This window comes from Dipodomys ordii, unplaced genomic scaffold (genome assembly GCF_000151885.1).
Source record: "Dipodomys ordii isolate 6190 unplaced genomic scaffold, Dord_2.0 Scaffold31, whole genome shotgun sequence".
NCBI classification, from domain to species: Eukaryota; Metazoa; Chordata; class Mammalia; order Rodentia; family Heteromyidae; genus Dipodomys; species Dipodomys ordii.
The window spans coordinates 9116071-9139940 of NW_012267247.1; the positions used below are offsets into that span (position 1 = coordinate 9116071).

General features: G+C 45.0%; 1 protein-coding gene across 1 annotated transcript in view; it reads left to right on the forward strand.

The window, feature by feature from the left end:
• Mprip (myosin phosphatase Rho interacting protein) overlaps window positions 1-23870 on the forward strand; it is a 202192-nt gene that overhangs the window by 79081 nt on the left and 99241 nt on the right. The window contains exons 5-6 of the mRNA XM_013016338.1: window positions 7938-8019; window positions 9938-10003. Coding sequence (XP_012871792.1) covers window positions 7938-8019; window positions 9938-10003 — 148 coding nt within the window. The remainder of the gene's footprint in view (window positions 1-7937; window positions 8020-9937; window positions 10004-23870) is intronic.

Here is a 23870-nt window from a genome sequence, read left to right on the forward strand (position 1 = left end):
CCCCTTAGTTAATTGTAGGTAAGAAGTGTCTCAGAGATTTGTCTGTTTGGTCTGGCAAGCCTCAGATTTTAGCCTCCTGAATAGCTAGAATTACAGGTATGAGCCACAGGCATCTGGCTTGTTACATGGCTTTAATTTGCATTTCTCTAATAGCTAATGATGAATGTTCATGAAGACATTGCTGCCTATAGATTTCTGTGAGATGTCATTTTTACTGTTGATAGGTCTTTATATAGTCTAGGTACTAGTCCTTTGTCAGGTAGTTGGCAAATATTTTATTTTTACTTATTTTATTTTTCAGTCCTGGGTCTTGAACTCTGGGCCTGGGCACTGTCCCTGAAGCTCTTTGTGCTCAAGACTAGGGCTCTATCACTTGAGCCACGGTGCCATTTCTGGCTTTTTCTGAGTAGTTTATATTCTGCCCAGGCTGGCTTCTAACTGCAATCTCAAATTTCAGCCTTCTGAGTAGTTAGGATTTCATGCGTAAGCCACTGGTGCCCAATAGCAAATATTTTATACTATGTTCTGGCTTATCTTTTTACTTTTATCCTTCTACGAGTGCCATTTGCAAAGCAAAACTTTTTTCATTTTAATGAAGTTCTATTTTTGGAGGGGCGGGGGAGGGCCCGGTCCTGAGGCCTGAACTCTGGGCCTGGGCCCTGTCCCTCAGCTCTTCAGCTCAAGGCGAGCATTCTACCACTTGAGCCACAGCGCCACTTCCGGCTTTTTCCTTTTTGCTTATGTGGTGCTGAGGAATTGAACCCAGGGCCTCAGGCATGCAAGGCAAGCACTCTACCACTGAGCCACCTTCCCAGCCCAAGTCCTATTTTTTTTTAATCTTATTTTCTTGTAAAGATGCTGTACAGAGAGTTTACAGTTACATCAGTAAGGTAATGAGTATATTTCTTGTCGAGCATTGTTACCCCCAACCGCTTTGTTTGTCTCCTGCTATCCCTTTCTTCCTCCATCTCCCTCATGAAATCCAATTTTTTTCCGCTTAAGTTTTTTTTTTTTTTTGTCGGTCATGGGGCTTGAACTCTGGGCCTGGGCGATGTCCCTCAGCTCATCAGCCAAGGCGAGCGCTCTACCACTTGAGCTACAGCACCACTTCCTTTTCCGCTTAAGTTTTACGTTCTATTTTGAGTTAGGTATTTTGGTTTGCTTGTGGATGAACCATAGCTGGAGATCACTGTTCAAAGGCTTGTCCTTGGTTGAATTGCTTTTTCTTTTTTTAGCATTATACTAGGATTTGGATTTGGCCTTACACTTGCTAGGCATATGTTCTACCACTTGAGCCATGCCTCTAGCCCTTTTTTGTGTTGCTTAGTTATTCTTTAAAGTGGGGTTTCACTTTATGCCTGGGCCAACCTGGACTGCAGGCCTCCTGTTTGTGCTTTTTCATATTATTGGGATGATAAGTGCATACCACCATGTTCAGCCATCATGCTGCCACAGTGGCCTTGAGATGGCAGGTATATGACACTGCCCAGCCATTGGTCAAGATGGAGTCTCATGAACTTTTTTCCCCTAGTTGGCCTTAACCTTGATTTCCTGATCTCTTATCTTCGAAGTAGCGAGGGTTACACACTTAAGTCACTGTGCCTGGCCATAGAATTACTTTTATACCTTTGTCAGAAATCAAGTTGGGTGTGTTTGTGTGGACTTAATTCTTCATTTTCTCTAACAATGGTTAATGTGTCTGACCACTCATACCACATTATCCCAAATACCATTGGTGTGTGTGTGTGTGTGTGTGTGTGTGTGTGTGTGTGTTGGTCCTGGGGTTTGAACTCAGTGCCTAGGCACTCTCTGTGAGCTTCTTTTTGCTTAAGGCTAGTGCTCTACCACTTGAACCTCAGCATCACCTCTGGCTTTTTCTGAGTAGTTTATTGGATTAAAATCTCATGTACTTCCCTGCCTGTGCTGATTCTGAATCTTTTCTTTTGTCATTGTGCTGGTTAAAAAATTCTTGAACTGTGTTGAGTTGAAAATGAACATCATTGTCTAGCTCTGTAATTATATTGCTGAATTATATTTGCTAATGTATTCTTCACTTTTGTATCTGTATTATGAATTGTTACCCTATAGTTCTATGTTTCTTTTGTGTGTCCATTGGTATTTCCATGTTATCACCTTCTCTAGTATCTAGGATAAGACAGCACAAGGAAATTGTGAAATTGTCACTATGTACTTCCTTGGACCCAGTCTCCTGTTTGTTTCACTATATATCTAAGTGTTTAAAAGTCACCTTGTAAGCTGGGTGCTGGAGGTTCACAACTGTAATCCTGGCTACTCAGAAGGCTGAGATCTGAAGATCGTGGTTCAAAGCCAGCCCGGGCAGGAAAGTCCATGAGACTCTCATCGCCAATAAAAACCACCAGAAAACTGGAAGTGGTGCGGTAGCTCAGGTGCTAGAGTGCTAGCCTAGAGCTGAAATGCTGAGGGACAGTGCCCAGGCCCAGAGCTTAAGCCGCACGACTTAAACAAACAAACAAAAAACACCTTGTAAGTGTAAGTAAGTGTAAGTGTGTTTTAAAAGGTTTTAGGTTGAAGAGTGCCTGTAGATCCCAGCAGCCCCTTTGGAGACCAGCATCTGTTCAGATTATGTAGGAACTGAAGTTGGTGTTAATTCTTTAAACAGTTGGTAATCATTCTCCAATAAAAGTACTGAAAAAGATCATTCAGAGGTGTGGTGACTTCTGTGGGGTCTGGAGCCATGTTTTTCTTCTGTATAGGCTGCTGTACAGGGATGGCTCACACAACTCAGGCCCTTCCTTTGGACCCTTGCAGCCTAGCTCAGCCCAGTGTCAGTGAACACCTACTGTTTCTGCTTCTTCCAAACGAACCAGAAAACAGCAAAATTGAGCATAGCACTTCACTTGCTAAGTTGCACTCCCTACTGGGTCAGATTACTTTTGGGCTATTGCCTGCCACTGTTTATGAGCCTCTTGTATTGGACACTAAGAAACTTAAAACACAGCAGCTCTGCTGTGGCAGGGAGTATATGGCATTTTTAGACAGTGGGAGAATAGCAGCTTTCTTTTTTTAAAAATTTTTATTGTGAAAATACTGTACAGAGAGGTTACAATTACATGGGCAAGGTAATGAGTACCTTCCTTCCTTCCTTTTTTCTTTTCTCTCTCCCTTCCTTCCTTCCTTCCTTCCTTCCTTCCTTCCTTCCTTCCTTCCTTCCTTCCTTCCTTCCTTCCTTCCTTTCTTTTTCGGATAGGGCCCAGGCCCAGAGTTCAAGACCCACTACCAACAAAAGAAAAGAAAAAAATATTTTTGTTATCTATAAGTAGTTGTACAAGGAATTGCCATTCACCAAAACAGTTTACACATACAGTCTATCTTGACCATTTTTTTTTGGGGGGGGGGGTCCGGTCATGGGACCTGAACTCTGGGCCTGCGCGCTGTCCCTCAGCTCTTCAGCTCAAGGCTAGTGCTCTACCACTTGAGCCACAGTGCCACTTCTGGCTTTTTTCTTTTGCTTATGTGGTGCTGAGGAATCGAACCCAGGGCCTCAGGCATGCAAGGCAAGCGTTCTACCACTGAGTCACCTTCCCGGCCCCCATGAGTACATTTCTTATCAAGCATTGTTGCCTCCTCCTTTGTTTTAGCAGCTGCTCTTGGCAGATATTTCTGGGCTTTAGAATCAGGATCCTAAGTTTTTCAAAGAAAAGGAAGCTTACAGAGAGGGCACTATACTCCTAGGGCTGAGTCACAGTGGACTTGCTTCTCTTCTCTCCCCTTTGTGGACTGCCTTAGGATGGCAGGATATAGCCAGAGCTGGCCTGCCCCATTCTTGTTTTCTTGGGGCACAGATTGTGGGGTAGGGGACGGCCAGGCTATAACAGTATAATTACATACATGATGAAACTAAAGGCATCTATCAGTTCTAAGATGTATCATTGTCATAATGACAGAAGTGAGTCACTAGATGTTGACCTGGAAGGTCAGGATGGCCACTTGAGAAAGGAGTCTTGAATGATTTGGTTTTGCCAAGTGGAGAGGCATTGTGGGGGAACTGGGAAGTTAGCAGCAGAGGAGGACCACCAGGATATGTGGGTATCTTATAGCGGGCTCTCTGGACTTGTGAAGCAGGCCATAGTATGGATGCACTCAATTGGATACTTTGAAGGACTAAAGACAGCTCCCAGATGTGACCTCACTAGAATCCTGTGTGTGTGTGTGTGTGTGTGTGTGTGTGTGGTTGGGGGGTGTTCTCCTCCATGACCTTTGTTCACATGGATAGCTGAGTAGAGCAACCATCAGAGTGTCCATGCCTCCTCTATTTCCTAGTTACTTCAAGCTGTGGGCTAGGCCTGATGCCATCTATCCTATAGGCAGCAGATTCACCTTTCAGGAGCTGGTGTGCTAACTGTGCACCTCATACATCATGGGGCCTGCTCAGACTTCCAGACCTTCTTGTTCCCTTTTCCCATTGGGTCCACTGTAGCTCCTTCTTGTAAACAGTGGATCAGATCACTGCTCTTTATGACCATTGTCTTGGTCTCTGAGTGAAGTTTCCCAAGCTTGACTGAAAACTTAGGCAGTCCTTTCAGGCACCCAGAAGCCTGGCTTCCTTAGAGTGGGGAATAAGTAAGTTTATGCTATTGCCTGCAGATAATATGAAGTAGGAACTGTCCTCATTTTCCCACTGCCTGACATAGGCCTCAGTAAATGATTTCTTTAAAGCAGCTTTTATTTTTATTTATTTTTATGTGATTTTTTTATTGTCAAAGGGATACACAGGGGTTACAGTTAAATAAAAGTAAGATAATAAATACATTTCTTTTAAAACTTGGTACCCTTGCCCTCATTTTTTCTCCTACTTTCTTCCCCCCCCCAGTCCCCAAGATGTACAGATCATTTCCAACATATTGTCTTGTGAATATTGCTTAAAACAGCTTTTATTGTGGTCATATTCATCCTGCACAACCAACCCATTTAAAGTGTACAATTCAATGGGTTTTGGTATATTCTCAGAGGTACAGCCATCAACAGAGTCACTTTTAGAACACTTCTTTGTCTCCAAAAGAAATTTTTTACCTCTGACTATCTTCCTAGTCCCCTACTAAGCTAAAGTTTTGCTTTTGTAAATGTTTCACTGGGTAGCATCAGCTTCCCAGTCGGCTCCTAACAGAGTGCTTGTTTTTGTGCTGTGTCTCTGCCAGCCAGGACCCTTTTACCATGCGGTTGTAGAGCTTGAACTCAGGGCATAAATGCTGTCCCTGAGCTCTTTTTGTTCACAGCCAGCACTCTACCACTTTGAGCCACAGCTTTACTCCTGGTTTTCTGGTGGTTAATTGAAGATAAGATTCTCAGACTTTCTTGCCTGCATTGGCTTCAAACCGTGATTCTCAGACCTCAGCCTCCTGGAATTACAGATGTGAGCCATCCAACGCCCAGCCCCTTTACAAGGCATGTTCTGAATCTGATCTGTAATTTATGATTGTGGTCCAGCCAGGTGGTACTGGTAGGTCCCTTGTGTGTAGCACATGTCTGTGAGCTCAAGTAGGCCCGAGTAGATCTTTGTTCATTGAATAATGATGCTAACGAGGACACAGACCTGAGATTGTAGTCTGTGTTGTGAAGGAGCATGAACATGATCTCTCCTACACTTTTTTGGGAAAGGTCAAGTAGATGTAGCTGGTGATGTTACGATGCCCTCAGCCCACAGCCAGAGGCTAGGAAGATGGCACAGAGCCAGGCAAAGAGACAGTATTGCTGTCTAGCCTGCTGAGCTTATATCACAGGTGTGGGATGTGCATGCCAGTGGAGAGCCCAAGCAGGGTTCACCAGGTGCAGGATACACACTGAGAGAGGTCTGGCCCTGGTTCAGGCTTTCCCATGCTGTGGGTGATATTCAGTGGGATCCACTTAGGGTTCACATTTGGAGTGATCTGAGGAGAAGCTCAATATGCTTGTTCTTCTTGGGGAAAGGGGGTACTGCTGGTGTCGTTTTAACCCTTGGTCTTCTGCTAGCACTCATTGCTGTTCTGTCAAAGCAGTTTCTCTTTCTTCCTGAAGCCCACCCTACTACTGGCCCACAGCCCTTCTTACCCACTCTACTCATGGGAAAATATAGTGCTTCCAGGGGCCTTGAAAAGTCCTGTGAAAAGATTCCAAGAAAAGAGGATTCGTGGCTCAACCTAGAGTTTGTGTGACCTTCAGCAAGCAGCTTGCCCTCTCTGAATCACAGATTCCACAGCTAAATGTGATAAAGCTTCCCAGTTGGGAGATTGTTCAATAAAAAAAAAAAAATTAAGCTGGGTGCTGGTGGATTACGCCTGTAATCCTAGCTTCTCAGGAGTCTGAGATATGAGGATTGTAGTTCGAAGTCAGCTGGGCTAACCAACATAAAGCCAGAAATGGAGCTGTGGCACAAGTGGTGGAGCTGTAACCTTGAGCAAAAAAAGCTCAGGGACGGTGCCTAGACCCTGAGTTCAAGCCCCAGGATTGGCACAAAAAAAGAAAAAGAAAAAGAAAGCATTTAGGAGCCCTTTTGTGGCTTATTCAGAAATAGTTGTGTGCATAGCAGTCGGTGGGGGTGGGAGGGTGGGGCTGGACTTTCCTTTTTGTTACTGCTTCCCATTGTGGCTGTAAAGGAGGACAGAGCCAATGTCCTATCCTGTAACCCATGCTGAGTTTCTACTGCCAGGGCCTGAGAGTGGGGGGTTCTTTGCACTGAAAATATAACAATGCCTAACATTTATGGAGGTTTTATGGGCCAGACACCAACTCAGTGTTTTTTTCTTTATACAGTTTTTATTGAGATACAGTTCACATACCGTAAAATTCACCCCTTTAAAATGTGCAATTTACTGGGTTTTAGCATATTCACAGTGTTGTGCAACCATCTCCAAGATCTCATTCCAGAACATTTTTATCACTCCTAAAAGAAAACCTATGCCCATTAACAGGCATCCCCCCCCCCCAATTCCCTTCTCATCCCTGAGAGCCATTAATCTGCCTTCTGTGGGTCTGCCTGTTTTAGATGTTTCACGTATGGGAATTCTACAGCATATAGGCCTTTGTGTCTGGTTGCTTTCAACTACATACTGTGCCCTATAGCTTGCACCAGTACCTCTTTATTTCACCGTGTGGATAGACCACAATTTGTTCATCCATTTATCTATTGGTGAAGAGTATAGGCTTTTACTACCTTCAGATGGTTGTGAGTAATGCTTTTAAGAACATTGAGGTAAAGGTTTTTATTTGCTTCCCTATTTTCAGTTCTCTCTCTCTAGTATATACCTAGGAGTAGGATTGGTAGGGCTCATATTAGCTCTATGTTTAGCCTTTCGTAGAACTGCCAGGTTGTTTTCCCAAGTGGTTGCACCATTTTACCTTCCCATCCTGGGTTTATTTGCATCATCTTAATCAGTATTCACATAAACTGCATGAATTTCCTGAGGTATAGGTAGAACTGTTGACCTTTCACATGGGAGAAACAACTCAATGAAGACTTGAAATCCCACTACTTGGCTGTAGCAGGTGGCTGATGAGTCTGGCTGGTATGGGTTTTGACTCTTCTGGGCCCTGCTTTGTGCTATGTTTTGTTCTCATTTGTGTTATATTCTTAGTGCTGAACACATGCTGGCATTAACATACTATTGAATGCCATTTTTTTTTTCTGATCTTGATGTTTTGATTGGGAACTTAAGGGAAGCTATGCCTGTGTATTCTGGGATATTGTACTTGGTGGGTTTTCAAATTCATGGAGTTTTGTGTTCCCCTCTCTACAGTGGATGTTGCAGAATCCCTCCAGCCTCTTACTCTCAAATGTCCTTCTACTTTGGACACTTATCAGCCTGTGACTAGGGTATGGGAGGTGACTTCCTGCTTGTTAGATTGCCTGATTGTCTTGCCTGGCTCTCTCCCACTCTGGTCCAAAGTTGCTGATAACCTGCTTTTTTTTCTCTCTCTCTCTCTCAGGCAAAACCCATTTATGGTGGCTGGTTACTCCTGGCTCCAGATGGGACTGATTTTGACAACCCAGTGCACCGGTCTCGGGTAAGGACACCAGAGTGAATATGCAGGGTAGGAGAAATGACACAGAGAAGGGTTCTTTTGAGGACAAATTGGTGAAATAGGAGAGGAAGACAGGAGTTGAGCAGTTTATCTATGATGCCAAGGTTAGCAAAGATCCATTCATTTAGCAGACGTCTCAGAATTACATACATATGTTATGCAGACTCTTCTCTTCAGAATGAGCTACTCTCATGTTGACTCTCACCTGGTCTCTCAAATCAGTTAAGTGGGAAAGGCAAAGGAGCAATTGAGTATGTGTTTGCACTATGCTAATTTGTGTTCCAGTTCTTACAGTGCCAAGGCCCTGCCTTCTGATGCTCCCTCCTGAGCTAGAGGCTCTGCACATGAATACTATTTAAAGGATGGGTCCTGGAGGCCTAAGCTCCCCTCTCTCTAAGCTGTGTTACTTCCCTTATCTCCTGGGAACCTGCTGTGGCAGGTCTCTGCTGGCACAGTGGCACAGCGAGATGGTTAAACCAGCATTGTCCTGACTGTGGTTTGTTTTTGTGCCAGGAAGCCCCTTTGGGTCCAGCTCCAATTAAAATGCTGTCCTTCCTTTTTCACGCACTATCATCTTGTTACAAACTACTCCAATGCCTGCTTCTCATCTTTGAAGCTTCCCTTCCCTTTCCCTTTGGTCTCTTTGGCTCACCCCCTCTCCATCTGGGACAGGGCTTCATGATTACATATTCTGGCCCCACACACCTGACATTATATCTCTGGTCTTTGGACTTTCTTCTGGAGTGGGTTTAGATTTCAAAGATTATACATAGGAGCCTTGGAAACTTGGAAATGTTTCTGGAAGACAAGTCCAGGCAGCCCTGCTCTGGACATCTGGCCTGAAAACAACCCTGCACATCCTCTTTGCAAGAACCTGTTCCTGCCTTAAGGCAAAGGAAGGTCCTATTCTTGCCACTCAGGTGGGAGATAGATCTAGTCAGACTGCAGTTTCCAGGTAGCAAGTGCCCTTCCTGGTTTCTCTTGTTTGTGCAGAATTGTCATTTCCAGTTCCTGATGGAAGAGTCATTATTGCAAATGATATAATTCTGCTCTATACATATATAATATTGTTTAGTTCTATGCTGAGGATAGGTCCTGGATCCTGCCGATGACCTTGGGGGTTAATGGCACTCCCTGTCAATTGTGATTTAGCCCATAACCTTGTTTTGTAGACTAGGCCCTTTCTCCACACAGAAAGAGTATACCCACCCACAGCCCTTTTCATTCTAGCTCTTGGTTTCATTTGACTGTTGGCAGTAAGTAGCCTTGTGGCTTGGCCTTTGGATAGAGAGTGAGTGGCAGTGCCCTATGCAGTCAGTCACACCCTGAATAGTGGAGTTGTTCCCTCTGATCTCACTTCTCTTCCCTTTTGATTTTTGTTAATTCATTCCATCTCTGAATTCTGGAATCTGGTTGTCCTTATATCTCCTGGAAAATGATCAGAGCACCCCTTTTTATAGCAGTTTCCTGGATATTTTAAGAAGTAGTAATCAGTGGTATCCTTAGGTTATTCCAAAAAGTGTTGGGTCATTCATCCATAAGTATCAACATATATCATGGGACATCTTTGTGCTTACTACCATAAGGAATACAGAAAGATGATTACCATGTGGTTAACCATCTGCTTCCATGAAGCTTTTAGATTCTAAAAAGACTCTTCTTGTTAAACCTTGATAACTCATGTGGAACCACATGACATTGTGATTTGGGTCCCTCTCCTGGCCCCCAGCAAGGCTAATGAATCACTGTGCTTGTGCTTTATGTCTTTCTATTCCTACCATCCACCTCAGAAATGGAACCCATGAAGCCAACATTCCTTAGATAGGAGTTTGTCAGATACAGTGCTTCAGCTAGGCAAGATCTGGCTCACTGACCACTCACTTACTTTGTTCTGTTACAGAAATGGCAGCGGCGGTTCTTCATCCTTTATGAGCACGGACTCTTACGCTATGCCTTGGATGAGATGGTAAGTGTCCTCACCACTCCCTGTCCCCAATGTCTGTCAAGTCCCCTGTGGGTGTCATTGGCAACATTATGTGTCAGTGTAGTCCTGCTCTAATTTCTGTTTGGGAGTTTGGAGTGTGGTACCAGGTAGAGATAACTCTGCAGATAAACCCAGGTAACTCTGGGTTTGAGGCATAGTCTTCTGTTGTCCTGAGTAAGAGGAAGTACTGAGAGAGGAAGTCACTTCTGTTTAGGGCCAAATTAGGGAAGTCCTGGTCTCAATGGAGATTTGAACTGACTATGACACTAGGTATGGGTGAGGACAGGTGGGTTCATGTGCTGTCTTTCTAGGGCTGCCTGTTAGTTCCCAGTGTGATTGGTTTCACTTGTCACATTAGATCTTGGTATAGATTTTTTTTTTTTGGCTGATGTAAGAGATTTGACATTATTTTCAGTGTTCTTCTGGTCACTAGGCCAGAGATGTAAGGACTCCTTTGTACTCTGATACTTAATGTGGTTTTTCACCTGCTTCCTGAGTGTGATGCTCTTACTCCAGAGGACAACCCCCTTAACCCAAACAGGTGGAATATTTAGCTTTTCTTTCCTACTCATGCCAACTTTTGCCTTTCCTCTATATAGGAAATTTCTCTTCCCTAGCAGAAGTATGACTGCATTTATAAAGGGTTAAAGTAGAAGACTGCCTCTTACTGTGGATAACTGTGTGCACATGCATGTGCATACATATAGGCAGTCTTTGAAAATTGGGACCATCCTGGAAAATCTAGTCATGTGTCAAATAGGCTAGCTTTACCTGTCACATGCAGAGTAAGAGACTTCTAGATGTGAACAAGATAGCTACCATCCAAGGAACTTGTAAGGGACATTGGGATTTGGGAGCGATGTTCTAATTCATATGTAAAAGGCCAGAGTGGGTTGGTTTTCTTATTCTTTGTGGTGACACTTTTTCTACTCTTGATCTGGAGACCATTAATAGTATGAACCTATACCTGTTATCCTCTGTCTCTGTCTCTGTTTCTGTCTCTATCTCTCTCTTTTTGTATGTGTTTCTGTTCCTCTCTCTCTTGCTCTCTCTCGCTTTCTCTTTCTCTCTCTCTCACACACACCACATTGTTGCTTTGTTCTTGGGAGAGGTGGTACTGAGAATTGAACTCAGGGAATTAGGCATGTTTGGCAAGCACTGTCACACATGAGCAATGCTCTTAGTCCTTTTGTTTGTGTTTCCTCTTTTTCACCTCCATCTCCCATGTCACCTCCTTCTCCTCCTTTTTTCTTTTTGTTGGTTGTGGGGCTTGGACTCTGGTTCTGGGCACTCTCCCTGAGCTCTTCAGCTCAAGGCTAGTGCTCTGCCACTTGAGCCACAGCACTCACTTCCAGCTTTTTCTGTTTATGTGGTACTGAGGAATCGAACCCAGGGCCTCATGCATGTGAGGCAACTACTCTACCACTGAGCCATCTTTCCAGCCTTTCCTCCTTTTTTTCTTTTAGGTCCAAAACTGGACTCGAACTCTGTACCTGCTGCTTTTGCTCATTGACTAGCACTCTACTAACTGAGCTATGCCTCCAACCTCCCCTCCTCCCATTTTTGGTGGCTGATAACAGGACTTGAACTCTTAAGCTTCAAGCTCTGGTTGGTCCTTTTATTTCATGGATGGCATTCTACCACTTGACTCATACTTCCAGTACAGCTCTTTTGCTAATTAGTTGGAAATAGAGTTGGGCTTTTCTCCCCTGGCTAGCTTAGAACCTTGATTCTCAGATCTCAGCCTCCTGAATGAATAGGATTACATGTGTGAGCCACTAGTATCCGCTATGTTTTCTTTTTGAGATTTCACCTATCTTTGCCTCAGCTGACCCAAAGTAGTTGAGATTATAAACATATGCCACCATGTGTAGCTTCAATGATTGCTTTTTAAAGACTTTTTGTCTCTGTTCTTCTGGGAGGTTTTATATTCAGTGAATGGACTGCTGAGGGTTTTGCCATACAGACACCTGTGGTGCAGAGTAGTTTGAGATGTGTGGGTTGGAAGTGAGCATTGATGGATGGTGAAGTAGGAGAGTGAGACATGCTTTTCCTTCGGGGTAGAAGGCAAGTCTAAAGGGGACAGACCTTTTCTGCTCTTGTCATCTTTCTGACTTGGCAGTCACATTGACAGCAGCCCTAGGGTGAAGGCTGGGATCTTACGATTTTTGAGTTTACCCTGCCCTCCCCAGGCCTAACTGGCCTTAAGCCCTGCAACTGGCTAATAGTATAAAGGGAACCACAAGTGGTCATTGCATTGTACTCAAGCTGAGTCGGGGCCATGAAACAGCTTCCTGGACTTTGCTTGGTAACCGATTATTGCAGTTGGAAATCTGTTTTCAGGACCAGCTAAGTTTAGCAAAATCTATTCTTCCCCTTTTTTCAGTTGCACAGCACAAAGAAGGTGACTATTGGGCAGCTTTTGTGTTGGCGTAAACATAGAGCACATGCTTTATCAAAAGCATCACTGCTCAGTAATTGAGACCATTGAGCCAGGAGTGCTGATACCTCACAGCCTTCAGTGGTCTCCTGACAACCTGAGTGTGGGCTGGCTAATATTTCATGTGGTGTGTAGTAGACATGGGCCAGTGCCAGGGATGGGGGAAGGTGGGAAGCCCCAGGAAAGTCTTGGACTGAACAGAGGCTATTAGGGCTGAAAGATCTTGTGCATTGGCTGCTTTCTGACAGATGACCTTGGAACTGGAGGAATGACTGGGTAACTAGTTGGTGCTGTTCCACCCATGTGGTGGGTGATACTCATGCAACACTTCCAGGGGCATTATTTTCACTAGTAAAAACCAGCAGTGGCAGTTGTGTTGAAATGTTTTTAGAACATCACATTGGGCTTATAAGACCTTTTCCTGTTGCATCAGGAAACTTACATGAGGCCATGGGTATAGAGGCCAAACAGTAGCATGCATGGGAGCTCTCCTTAAAGAGGCTAGGAAGGGGAGCTTTCCTACATCAAGGTTTGTCCTTGATAGCCAGGATGAGCATACATTCAAATGAGCCTGTGAACTCCAATTCTTCTGCCAGCTTTCTAGTGCTGGGCTGGCAGCATCCTGAGACCTAGAGCAGGAGAGGGTCTCTGCAGACAGGTTCAGCACAGCTGGTTCAGCACAGAATCCTCTCCGAGAATACCTAAAACTGGTGGTATTCCAAGGGGTTATTGTACCTCAGTGATATATGACAATGTCTGCAGCCATCTTTGTCACAATCAGAGCAGGTATGTGCCTAGAATTTAGGGAGTGGATGCCAGGGATACTGTAATACCTTACTATGTATAAGACAGCCCTCTACAAGAAATACTGCCAAAATAACAGCAATACCAAGGATGAGAGCCCTTGAATAATTTGGTCAGTGGTTAACTTAAATTTTAGTTAATTTATTATTATTTATTAGTGTTACTATTTTTGATGCTGGTCCTGGAGCTTGAACTCAGTGCCAAGGCATCATCTCTGAACTTTGTGCTAAAGACTAGTACTCTGTCAACTTTTTAGTAGAATAGAGTTTAGAGTCTCGTAGACTTTCCTGCCTGGGCTTTGAACCGTGGTCCTCAGATCTTAGCCTCCTGAGTAGCTAGGATTACAGGTGTGAGCCATCGGTGCCAGACTTATTGTTATTATTTTGGACAGAGGGCCTTGAACTTACCTGGCTTGCTTGCTCAGGGGGCATTCTTGCTGTTTGCTATTTATTTTGGAGATGGAATTTCATAGACTTATCTGCCTAGACTGACTTTGAACTGTGACCCTCTGAACAGCTAGGATTATAAACATGAACCACTGATACCTCGCTTAATTTTAATGTATTTAAATAATTTAAATATAAGGGTTTATTTTGGTTTATGACTTTTAATGTAATTTTATAAGAGACAGACCATACCAACAAAAAGTGGAAAAGCTTGTAAGTTGTAAATACTCTTTCTTGTTTAAAATATAAGTTTGATTTGCTATTAGCTCTGTTCTTCCGGAAGCACAGTGAGAGAAATCCTGTGAGAGAGTTGTGGGGAAGGAGAGAGTTGTGGGGAAGGTTTGGCTTCCAGCCTTAAGGGAAATGGCATTTGTAAAATAGGGGTAGACTCTTTCCTACTCTGGAGGAAGATTTCTGTGGGGTCTTCTAACATCAGGCCACTCCAGGGATAGCAGAACTGACTGTGTCTTACCCTAGGCATCACATATTTCTTCCCATGGTGTATAGGGCCACAGTGCCTGTAAAGTGTTTTCCCACAGCAGCGGCTCTGAGTAGTCTATATCCACCTCTGATGTCTGATCTTATCAGTCCTGCTAGGCCCAGTTCCAGCCCTGGCTGGTGGCTTACCCTTCTGCTCTATGTAACTGTAACATTTTATGGCTGGTCAGTTCCTTAACACTTAATCACAATCTACTTGGAATTTTTAAAAATACAGTATTATACTTGTTTTTATTAGTTAAATGTTACCAAGTAGATAGTGACATCCCACAGCCGTGGCACACCCCCTCACCCCTATTCATTGCGTTCCTTGGTAGGTTTCTGCATTATCTGATGTGTCCCAGAGATAGTAAATAGTTGTGGCATTGAGCTCACATACTTTTTGGGGCCTTGCTGCAGAATGTGTACTTCCAGCTTGGGAAAGGACCAGCATAGGCAGGAAAACAGAAGGTAGCACAAGGGAATGATCCTAGCAAAGTTAGGGATATATGGTACCCTTCTAAAAATTCTGAAGACTGAATGGGGAAGGTTATCTTAGTCTTTCTTGGCTGGAGTGCGGGAGGCAGGTAGATGTCTGAGGGTTACGGCATGCCTTCAGGAGAAAGCAAGTAGTCAGTCCCTTTCCTGCCAGGGAACCTTGGGAACCTCTACAAGGAGGGGTTGCTGGACTCCGTCAATCTCCAGGGGCTGACCATTGCCTTTCCAGGCAGCTAAGAGATGGGATCACTTTTTGGAGTCTCTTTTCCTTTTTTGGGAAATATTCTTTTTTATATATCTATGTACTGTGTAACTGGTGAGTGTGCAAGGGAGGCAGATTTCCCAAAAATGGAAAAGAAACTTTCCAGATGCAGGCTGGCGTGAGGTGGACTCAGAGTAGCTGCACCAGTAAGAGTCTGAGAAATCTGGCCACATCTCCTGCTTCTCAGGAAAGAACGGAGCACAGGATCAAGGAACTTGAACAGCCACCTTTTTTTCCTCTGTACTTTTTTCCCTAATAATGGCTGCCCATGATTCTCCCAGGCTCTCACTGTGGATGGAACTCTTGGGGACTGACTTGGCTAAGATGTTGGTGTCATCTGCCCAGAGACTTCCTTTTCCTTCTGGGAAGTAAGGCAAATACGATCTAATTTTGAAAACAATTTAATTTTTTTTTTTTTTTTGCCGGTTGTGGGGGCCTGAACTCTGGGCCTGGGCGCTGTCCCTTGGCTCTTCAGTTCAAGGCTAGCGCTCTACCACTTGAGCCACAGCGCCACTTCCGGCTTTTTCTGCTTATGTGGTGCTGAGGAATCGAACCCAGGGCCTCATGCATGCAAGGCAAGCGCTCTACCACTGAGCCACCTTCCCAGCCCCACAATTTAAAAATTTTATTGTATTATAAAGTTGATGTACAGAGGGGTTGCAGTTACGTAAGTTAGGTAAGGAGGAGATTTCTGTGTTTTGTTTTTGTTTTTGCCAGTCCTGGGGCTTGAACTCAGAGTCTGGGCACTTTCCCTGAACTTTTTTTGCTCAAGGCTAGCACTCTACCACTTAAGCCACAGTGCCACTTCTGACTTTTTCTGTTTATGTAGTACTGAGCTTCATGCATGCTAGGCAAGCATTCTACCATTAAGCCACATTCCCAGCCCATGAAAGACATTTCTTTTTGGACAATATCAACCCTTCTAATTTTTTTTTTTTTTTGATCTGGTCGTGGGGCCTGAACTCTGGGCCTGGGCGCTATCCTTCAGCTCTTCAGCTCAAGGGTAGCACTCTACCACTTGAGCCACAGCGCCACTTCCGGCTTTTTTTTTCCTTTTTGCTTATGTGGTGCTGAGGAATCGAACCTGGGGCCTCAGGCATGCAAGGCAAGCGCTCTACCACTGAACCACCTTCCCAGCCCCAACCCTTCTAATTTTTGTTGTTGTTGTTATTGTTTGTTTTTTGACTCACTGTAATAGATGAACTGTCCCTCATTGGAAGGAGCATTGTAGATGTAGGAATGCTTTCTGTTTCTCAGTGGGGCCTTTAGTATGGAGGAAATTTAAATACTGTTTTCTGGAAACTGGGGCCTGAGTTTTAACCCAAGCTGGAAAATTGGGGGAGGAGCTAGGGGGACACAACTTGTGAGACTCTGTGGCCCTTTCTCCTTGTTCACAGCTGTGAATTGGTCTCCCACATAAGTAGCAACTAAGGATGGAAACTGTCAGCAGATGATCTATCATAGGTGGATCACAAAAGAAGAGGTAGACTACTAGGTGTGATAACCTGGGAGTTTCTAGCTGTCATCTGATCCAGGCCTTCTATGTTATAGATAAGGAAATCTTAACTGGAAGAGTGTGACTGAGACTGTCTCCTAGGGGCTGAAGCACAGGTGTGGGGAGAGTAGTGAGTTTCTTTGATCAGCAGTGTAAGAGGTAGGGGCCTGTAGAAGCCTATGTTTCCATAGAGGCCATGCAGGCAGTTTGAGGGCTATGTGCTCCTTTACTTTGGCTGAGTGTCCCCCAAGGGTGTGTGTGTGTGTGTGTGTGTGTGTGTGTGTGTGTGTGTGTGTGTGTAAAATCTTTGTTCTCAGGGGTGCCATTGGGAGATGGTATATGGGCCTTTAAGAGATGGAGCCTTAGGTCAGTGGGGATATGAGAGCAAAAGGGATTGTGGGACCCTGTTCTCTTGCCTCTTCTTAGTTAGAGATAGTATCACTGACTCTGACGTGTACTTCCAGTGTAATGTGACACACTTACTAAAGGCCCATATCAATAGGGCTTGGAATCGAAGCTCTAGAAGCATGAGCAAAACCAAAACCTCTTTTACTACACATGTTAGTATTTTGTTAGTGCTACAGAGCTGGCTAATACTTTTTCTCCAATATGGAAGATAGATGTGGCCAGCCTAAGCTTTGAAAAGGGAAGAAGTTAGAGAAGAGCATATAGGAACTAGTCAGGTAGGCGGAGAGGGTCAGCTAGCAGGCACAATCAACCCATGCACGTGAGTCTAAGATGACAAAAGTAGTTTAGGTTAGCCTAAATCCTCGCTGTGTCCTTGTTCCCAAGGCATCTGTTAGAGTACAGAGAGCACCCTGTACTTATTTCCATGTGGGTGTCACCTGTAGGGAAGTGGGCACCGTGAGGGCTGGGCCTACATCAGTGAGAGTTTGTAATAAGTGTGTAATGGGTGGGAGGTGGTACATCTGCCAGCCATCCTCCCTTACTCTTTGATATTTGTATCTCCGTTGTAAACATTTTAAGGCCTCTGTCCAAAGAGCCACCTTTTCAAATTTCAGACCATGCTGAGGGAAGTAGTACTTAGGTACGGAACCCAGGGATTGCCTCAGCTACCCAGTTAGTACCTTTCTGTCTTAGATACTGTCCAGTGTCCTTGTCTTCCTCCACAGTATTGTAAGTTATGAAAGAAGGGCAGTAAATGGTAATTAAGTGTCAATGCCATAATTAGGTCCCAGACAATCTCCTTTCCCAGTATGTTTGCAGTTATCTAGCAAGTAGGCTTAAGGGCACCATGGTGGTGGTGGCTATGCGTCTTGTCTACCTGGATACCATCTGTCCCCCCTTTGTCATATGTAGTATTCTTACAGTGATGGGGAGGACTTGCTGGGGACAGTAGGAGCAGCAGTTCTCTGACATTGGTAATGGCTTTGTTTCTCCTGGGGAAGCTTGGAGAGGATGGGCTGTGATTGGCATCTGGTCACCACCTGCAGAGCTTGGGTGGAGTTCCTACAGCTGCCGGGCATTGTCCTGTAGGTTGCAGGCTACAGTGATTATGGGCTGGATGTCTCCCTCCTGCAGAGAGAGGAGTGCTAGGAAAGTGAACAGCTTGGAATAATTGGCTTGGAAACTAATTAAGTAGCAGCAGGGAAAGAACTGTTGAAAAAGAGTCATTTTATGAAAGTTTACAACAGAAAACATGTGGGGATGAAAAGGCAAAGCCTTGTGCTAATACCAGTGTGTTCACAAATGAGTGTGCAACAATCATGCTAATCAACAAAGTGGACCATCATGGAGGTTACCAAATTCTTCAGGGCAAATCCTTTCCATCATTACCTTATACTCTCCTCCCTTTCCCAACACATACTGGGACTTTCTCAGATATTCCTGCCATTGAACCTGGCCCACCTGACTATATGCTCTTGGCTTGGCACCTTCCCAGTAATAGGTAATACTATGGGTTAGAAAACAGTCTGTGAGGACTGGGAAGGTGGCTCAGTGGTAGAGCGCTCGCCTTGCATGCCTGAGGCCCTGGGTTCGATTCCTCAGCACCACATAAGCAAAAAGAAAAAAGCCGGAAGTGGTGCTATGGCTCATGTGGTAGAGCGCTAGCCTTGAGCTAAAGAGCTGAGGGACAGCACCCAGAGTTCAGGCCCCACGACCGGACCCCCCAAAATAAAAAAGAAAACAGTCTGTGAATTGAAGGCTGACTGAGGTCAAGCAGCTGAATATGTGTCTGTCTTCTTGCTCTCTCCCTGTTCAGCCCACTTTCATAAGAATCTTTAGCTGGATGCTGGTGGCTTACGCCTGTAATCCTAGCTACTCAGAAGGCTGAAATCTGAGGATCGCAGTTCAACGCCAACTGAGGCAGGAAGTCCATGAGACTCATTATCTCCAATAGAAAACCAGAAAACCGGAAGTGGCACTGTGGCTCTCACGGTAGAGCACTCTCCTTGAATTGAAGAGCTGAGGGATGGCGTCCAGGCCGAGTTTAAGCCCTGTGACTGAGCCCAAAAAAAAAAAAAATCTCTACTATGGCTGTAAGGAAGAAGGGGAAGAGGGTGGCTTTTTATCATGGTAGAAAGCTCTTTGAGCCCAGGGAGAAAGTCATGCTGATAGGGTCTCAGAAACACAAGTGAGTAATGTGAGGAATCTTAGGAAGGGCAATCTTCTTGTTGTACTGTATGTTCACCTGTCTGAGGCGTGTTGGTGTAGATTGCGAGGCATTTCTTTGTGGGGTAGGCATTGATCACACATACAACATGTTAGGTATTGATGCTATAACAAGTTGCCACAAAGTAGGTGGCTTAAAATCACATACTTTCTATCAGTTTCTAGAAGTCAGGTCCAAGACAGGGTATAAACAGGCTGCTCCTTCTGAGGCTCTGAGGATAAATCCCTGGTGCTGTCTTTTGCTGCAGTGGCCATTGCATGCCTTCCTCAGCTGACCATTTTTTTTTTTTTGGGTCCCGTCGTGGGACCTGAACTCTGTCCTTCAGCTCTTCAGCTCAAGGCTAGTGCTCTACCACTTGAGCCACAGCACCACTTCCGGCTTTTTTCTTTTTGCTTATGTGGTGCTGAGGAATTGAACCCAGGGCCTCAGGCATGCAAGGCAAGCGCTCTACCACTGAGCCAACTTCCCAGCCCTCAGCTGACCATTTCTGCCACCTCTAGTATCTGTCAGCCTATTGACTTCTGTGACCTGTCAGCTCTCCTGTTGCCTCTTTCTGATGAGAAGGACCTTCAGGGCTGCATTCAGGGCCCACTTGGATAAAATCAAGAGTGGTCTACCATCTCTTTAATCTCACCTGCCTTTTTGCCAACTAATGGAATGCTCACAGGTTTCAGGAGGAACATGCATGGCTATGGGGCTGTTTTTCAGCCAGCTGCAGATGTGACCAAAAGATGTGGCAGAAACAGAAGGGCTTGTAGATCCTGTCTCCACTGTTTCCAGAGAGATGGTGCGAGCCAAGCCTGAGAGCTACAGTGACCTTTCCTGGACCTATCCAGGAGAGTAGTGGGAAGGGCCTTCCCTCTTTCTAGCAGAACTTCTGCCTTTGAGTGGAGGGTGTAGCTCTTCCTTTCTTTTTTCCTCAGCTCTCAGTGAGCTAGAGGAACTCATCAGGGGTATGTAGTATTCACTGATGCTACTGTCAGAGGTGAGCCATTACAGATAGAAAGGAGAAGGAAGCCACAGGGATGGATGGTGGCAATCCCATTCGGGCTGCAGCTTTTTCTAGAGTAAGGCAGCATCAGATGTTCATGTGAGGAAGACCAGAAAGAGCCAGACCTTTCTGCAGGCTGGGTGAAAGATAAGGCTTTGTCCAGGTTGTAGTAGCTCAGGTTAGCTCAAGAGACAAGCCCAAGTCCCACAGTGGAAAATGGAGCTATATCACTGTTAAGTGACTTGTTCAACGAGAGGGCTCACAAGGAGGAAGAAGAGATTGCTTATTGTCCTTAAGAGTCTGTCATCCTATAGTGAGCCTGGTCTTATGTTTATATCTCACATATAAAGTTTAAGTCAAGCCCAGGACACTGAAATAAAGAAATAGGGACAGATCAGGTGGAGGAAGAACAAAATCAATCCCAATACTACGGGGCTTTGAAGGACTTGGAGCAGTCCCAGCTGTGTCCTGCTTCCAGCCAGCCTCACAAAGCAGGCTTGTCCTGTTGGGCAGAAAGGTCTGAGAGGTACATTCTCTCTTACCTCTGTCCTTCCTGAAGTAACCTGGCTTCCACCTTTATCTCTGTACCTCAGAGTGCAGAGTTCATTCTCTCCCTGAACCCACTCTGGGGTTGTGCCTGACTCCTGTCATCTGGCTGAAGAAGTGATAGCCAGTAGGGCCGTAAGGTGCCTACGGCCTGGGACCTGGTGGCACCTGTGCCTCAGCTGAAAACAGGTCATATTGGTGCCATCAGCTGTCCATGCACAGGGTACAGTGGCTATCATTGTGGTAGAGCCCTACGGCTTACCTCCTCTGGGTACTCCCTACCTTGTTAGGACTAGCTAGCCTCAGCCATCAATACAAAAATGAAAAGTCATATATCACCACAGTGTATCTTCTTTCATAGCTCCAGGAAGGTCAGTAACTTGCCCAAGGTTGAAGCTTTTTCCAGGTAGAGCTGGCATTCTTGCCTGAAGCCATAGGTTACAGGCCCATGGACTGGGACATTCCAGAGCCTTATCTGGTTAATGTTTGTTGAGTGCTATTGTGCCAGGATGAACTGGAGCAGAAGCCCTGTACCTTTGTGGCCATTGTTGCATGGCTCCATACCTGTTGAAGGCATAAAGTGCCTGCATTGAGCTTGTATGGTACAGGGAAGTCATTGGGGAGCAGAGGATCAGGTTACCTCTTAACTCTAAGCCCTGAGTTAGTGAGGTCTACAGGCTTGCACCAGAATGGGATAAGGCTGAGTTGAACCTGGGTGGCAATGACTCCAGTGGCTTCTCAGCAAGAGACACAACCCAGAGCAACTTGTACCCTGGAGGCCTGCTGTAGTGTAACTGGAGGGATCATGGTAGTAGATACATGTAGTGTCAAGAAGGAGGAGCCTTGGAGATAAGTGCTCACCTGTGACAGGGCAGGAAACTTGAGACCCCTACTCTCTGAGTAGAGGGTAGGAAGAAGGCTCCATAGCTACCTGCTTATGGTTCCAGATACAGGTCCACATTCACCAGTGGTTCTCAGGGCTGGGTTTTGTGTGAACAAGGCATTGTCCTCAATGAACTAGTGAGCTACTGAGGGACAGATGCTCCTCAATATCCATCTAGCAGTGAGCAGTAGGCATGCAATAATTGTGGGTAAATAAAATACTGCACCCAGCACTGCAGCTGGTGTCTCTGGCATCATCTTCAGATGGCAGTTCCTTATATAGGACCATTTCCCTATGCCATATGACCCATAGTCCTTCTACTTGCCCAGCTTTAGAAGATGGGGACTGTTAGGACCCTTATCCTGGAGAGTGTGAAGGTAGGAGGGAAAGGCAAGAGGCTGCAGTAGAGGGGGCAGGGAATGCTATGGTGAAAATGTTTCCTATTTCTTACCTTTTTTTTGGGGGGGGGTCTTCATTATACATTGGAAGAATGCACAGTTGATACTGTGTAAGAAGTTAAGAAGGCAGTCAGTTGGCCCAGGTATACATGCATAGCTCTATGTAAATGCTGCCATTTGAGAGAGTAAACTATAGGCATAAGAATAGAACTCACATAGGCTGGAAATGGAAGTGTGAAAAAGCCAAGCAAGAATATGAGGCTCTAATATTAAATCCCCTAGTACTAGTACCAGGAATGAAGGAAGGAAGGGAAAAGGAGGGGAGGGGAGAAAGGAAAGGAAAAGAAAAAAGAAAAAGCTTTCCTCTGTTATTGATGATATGGTGACCACTCTGGGCCCTGTTGCTAAACCAAGAGTCCTATTATCCAGCTCTTAGCACTTCCTTTGGCCCTGGCTTTGTGTTTCCATTGCCTGTATCATACTATCTCTTTCATGAGAGCACGGGAGATATAGCACAATTCTTGACAAGACTCCTGTGGTCTGTGTGCCAGACCTCAGTTGCTCTGTTTCATATTTCAGACCTGTTTGGTCATGTGGAGACCTCATGTTCATAGCCAGCCCTAGAGCTTCAGAGAGGACAGGCTATCATATATCTCATGTGGATTCTAGTTGTCACATATTGGGCATGTATGAAACACCATGGGGACATTGCCATGTCCCTGAGGATCAGAGAGGAAAAGGCAGAGGTTTGGAATTTACATTCTCACTGTTCTTCCTGGACTGGGAATATACTGGTGATAAGACCATAACAGGGTTAATAGGAATTCTGTAAGGCTTCTGGAGGCCTTGGATGCCTCTTACCTTGGTCTCTTCCATGTTCTGTCTCTTCCTTGACTCCACTGTTTGTGGCGTGCTGTGCTGAGCATGGAGTAGCTGTTTTCTCTTTATGTCACCTGACATTTTTTTCTCTCTTCAGAGGTTCTGTAGGGAAAGATGGACATTTCCTCTTCAGGCTGCCTGTTGAGGTGAGAACAGGGCCAGCCAGATGAGTGGGCTGTCAGCATTGCCTGACTCCTGCAAAGGGACAGATGGGGGACCGGGGTGGGGTGGGGGGGAGGCTGTGACTTAACTCTGTGGCTTGTTTCTCCATCTACAGACAATTGGGAGTAACAGATGGGTGTGCTTGAAGGCTGCCCTTAGGCAGCCTGTGCAGTAGTCTGAAGGGACAGAGTAGGGGTAGACCCACTGTACAGGACATGCTTCTTTGGGTGCAGTTTCACATTTGAATGCTGCATAAACAAGTGGCAGTTTGGCACCGTTCGTCTTCTCCATATAGATACCCTTTTCTCGATTAGGAGAAAACATTTGTCTGATACTAGATTTTTCTGAACACATCCAGTTATTTGATTTAAAAGTTGTTGTTTTTTTTTTTTTCATTCAAAATCAAGCATTTGAACTGTGTAACTACCTTGGTATTTGGAGATGGTCAGCTCCAGCTTCTTCAAGCACCAGGTACTTTGCTTCAGTGACTGCCTTAGGGTTTGCTTCCAGTGAAGAGAGCATAGTATGTGCATATACAAGCAGAGAAGTGCATGTACTGGATCTGAGAGCAGAACCCGACCCTTAAAAAATCTTTTGATTTCTCATTGGCATGATAGTTGAGAAGGAGGAGATATACTATGTGATACATACTTATTTTTCTCTCTTTTATTCAGTACTTACCCTTGGGTCTCATGTTCTGATATATGTGGAGGCTGAAAATGGACCAGATGGGAAGTTTCAAGACTTTAAGGGGTTTTGTTTTTATAAAACAATAAGTGTGGGGCTGGGAAGGTGGCTCAGTGGTAGAGTGCTTGCCTTGCATGCTTGAGGCCCTGGGTTCGATTCCTCAGCACCACATAAGCAAAAAGAAAAAAGACGGAAGTGGCGCTATGGCTCAAGTGGTAGAGTGCTAGTCTTGAGCTGAAGAGCTGA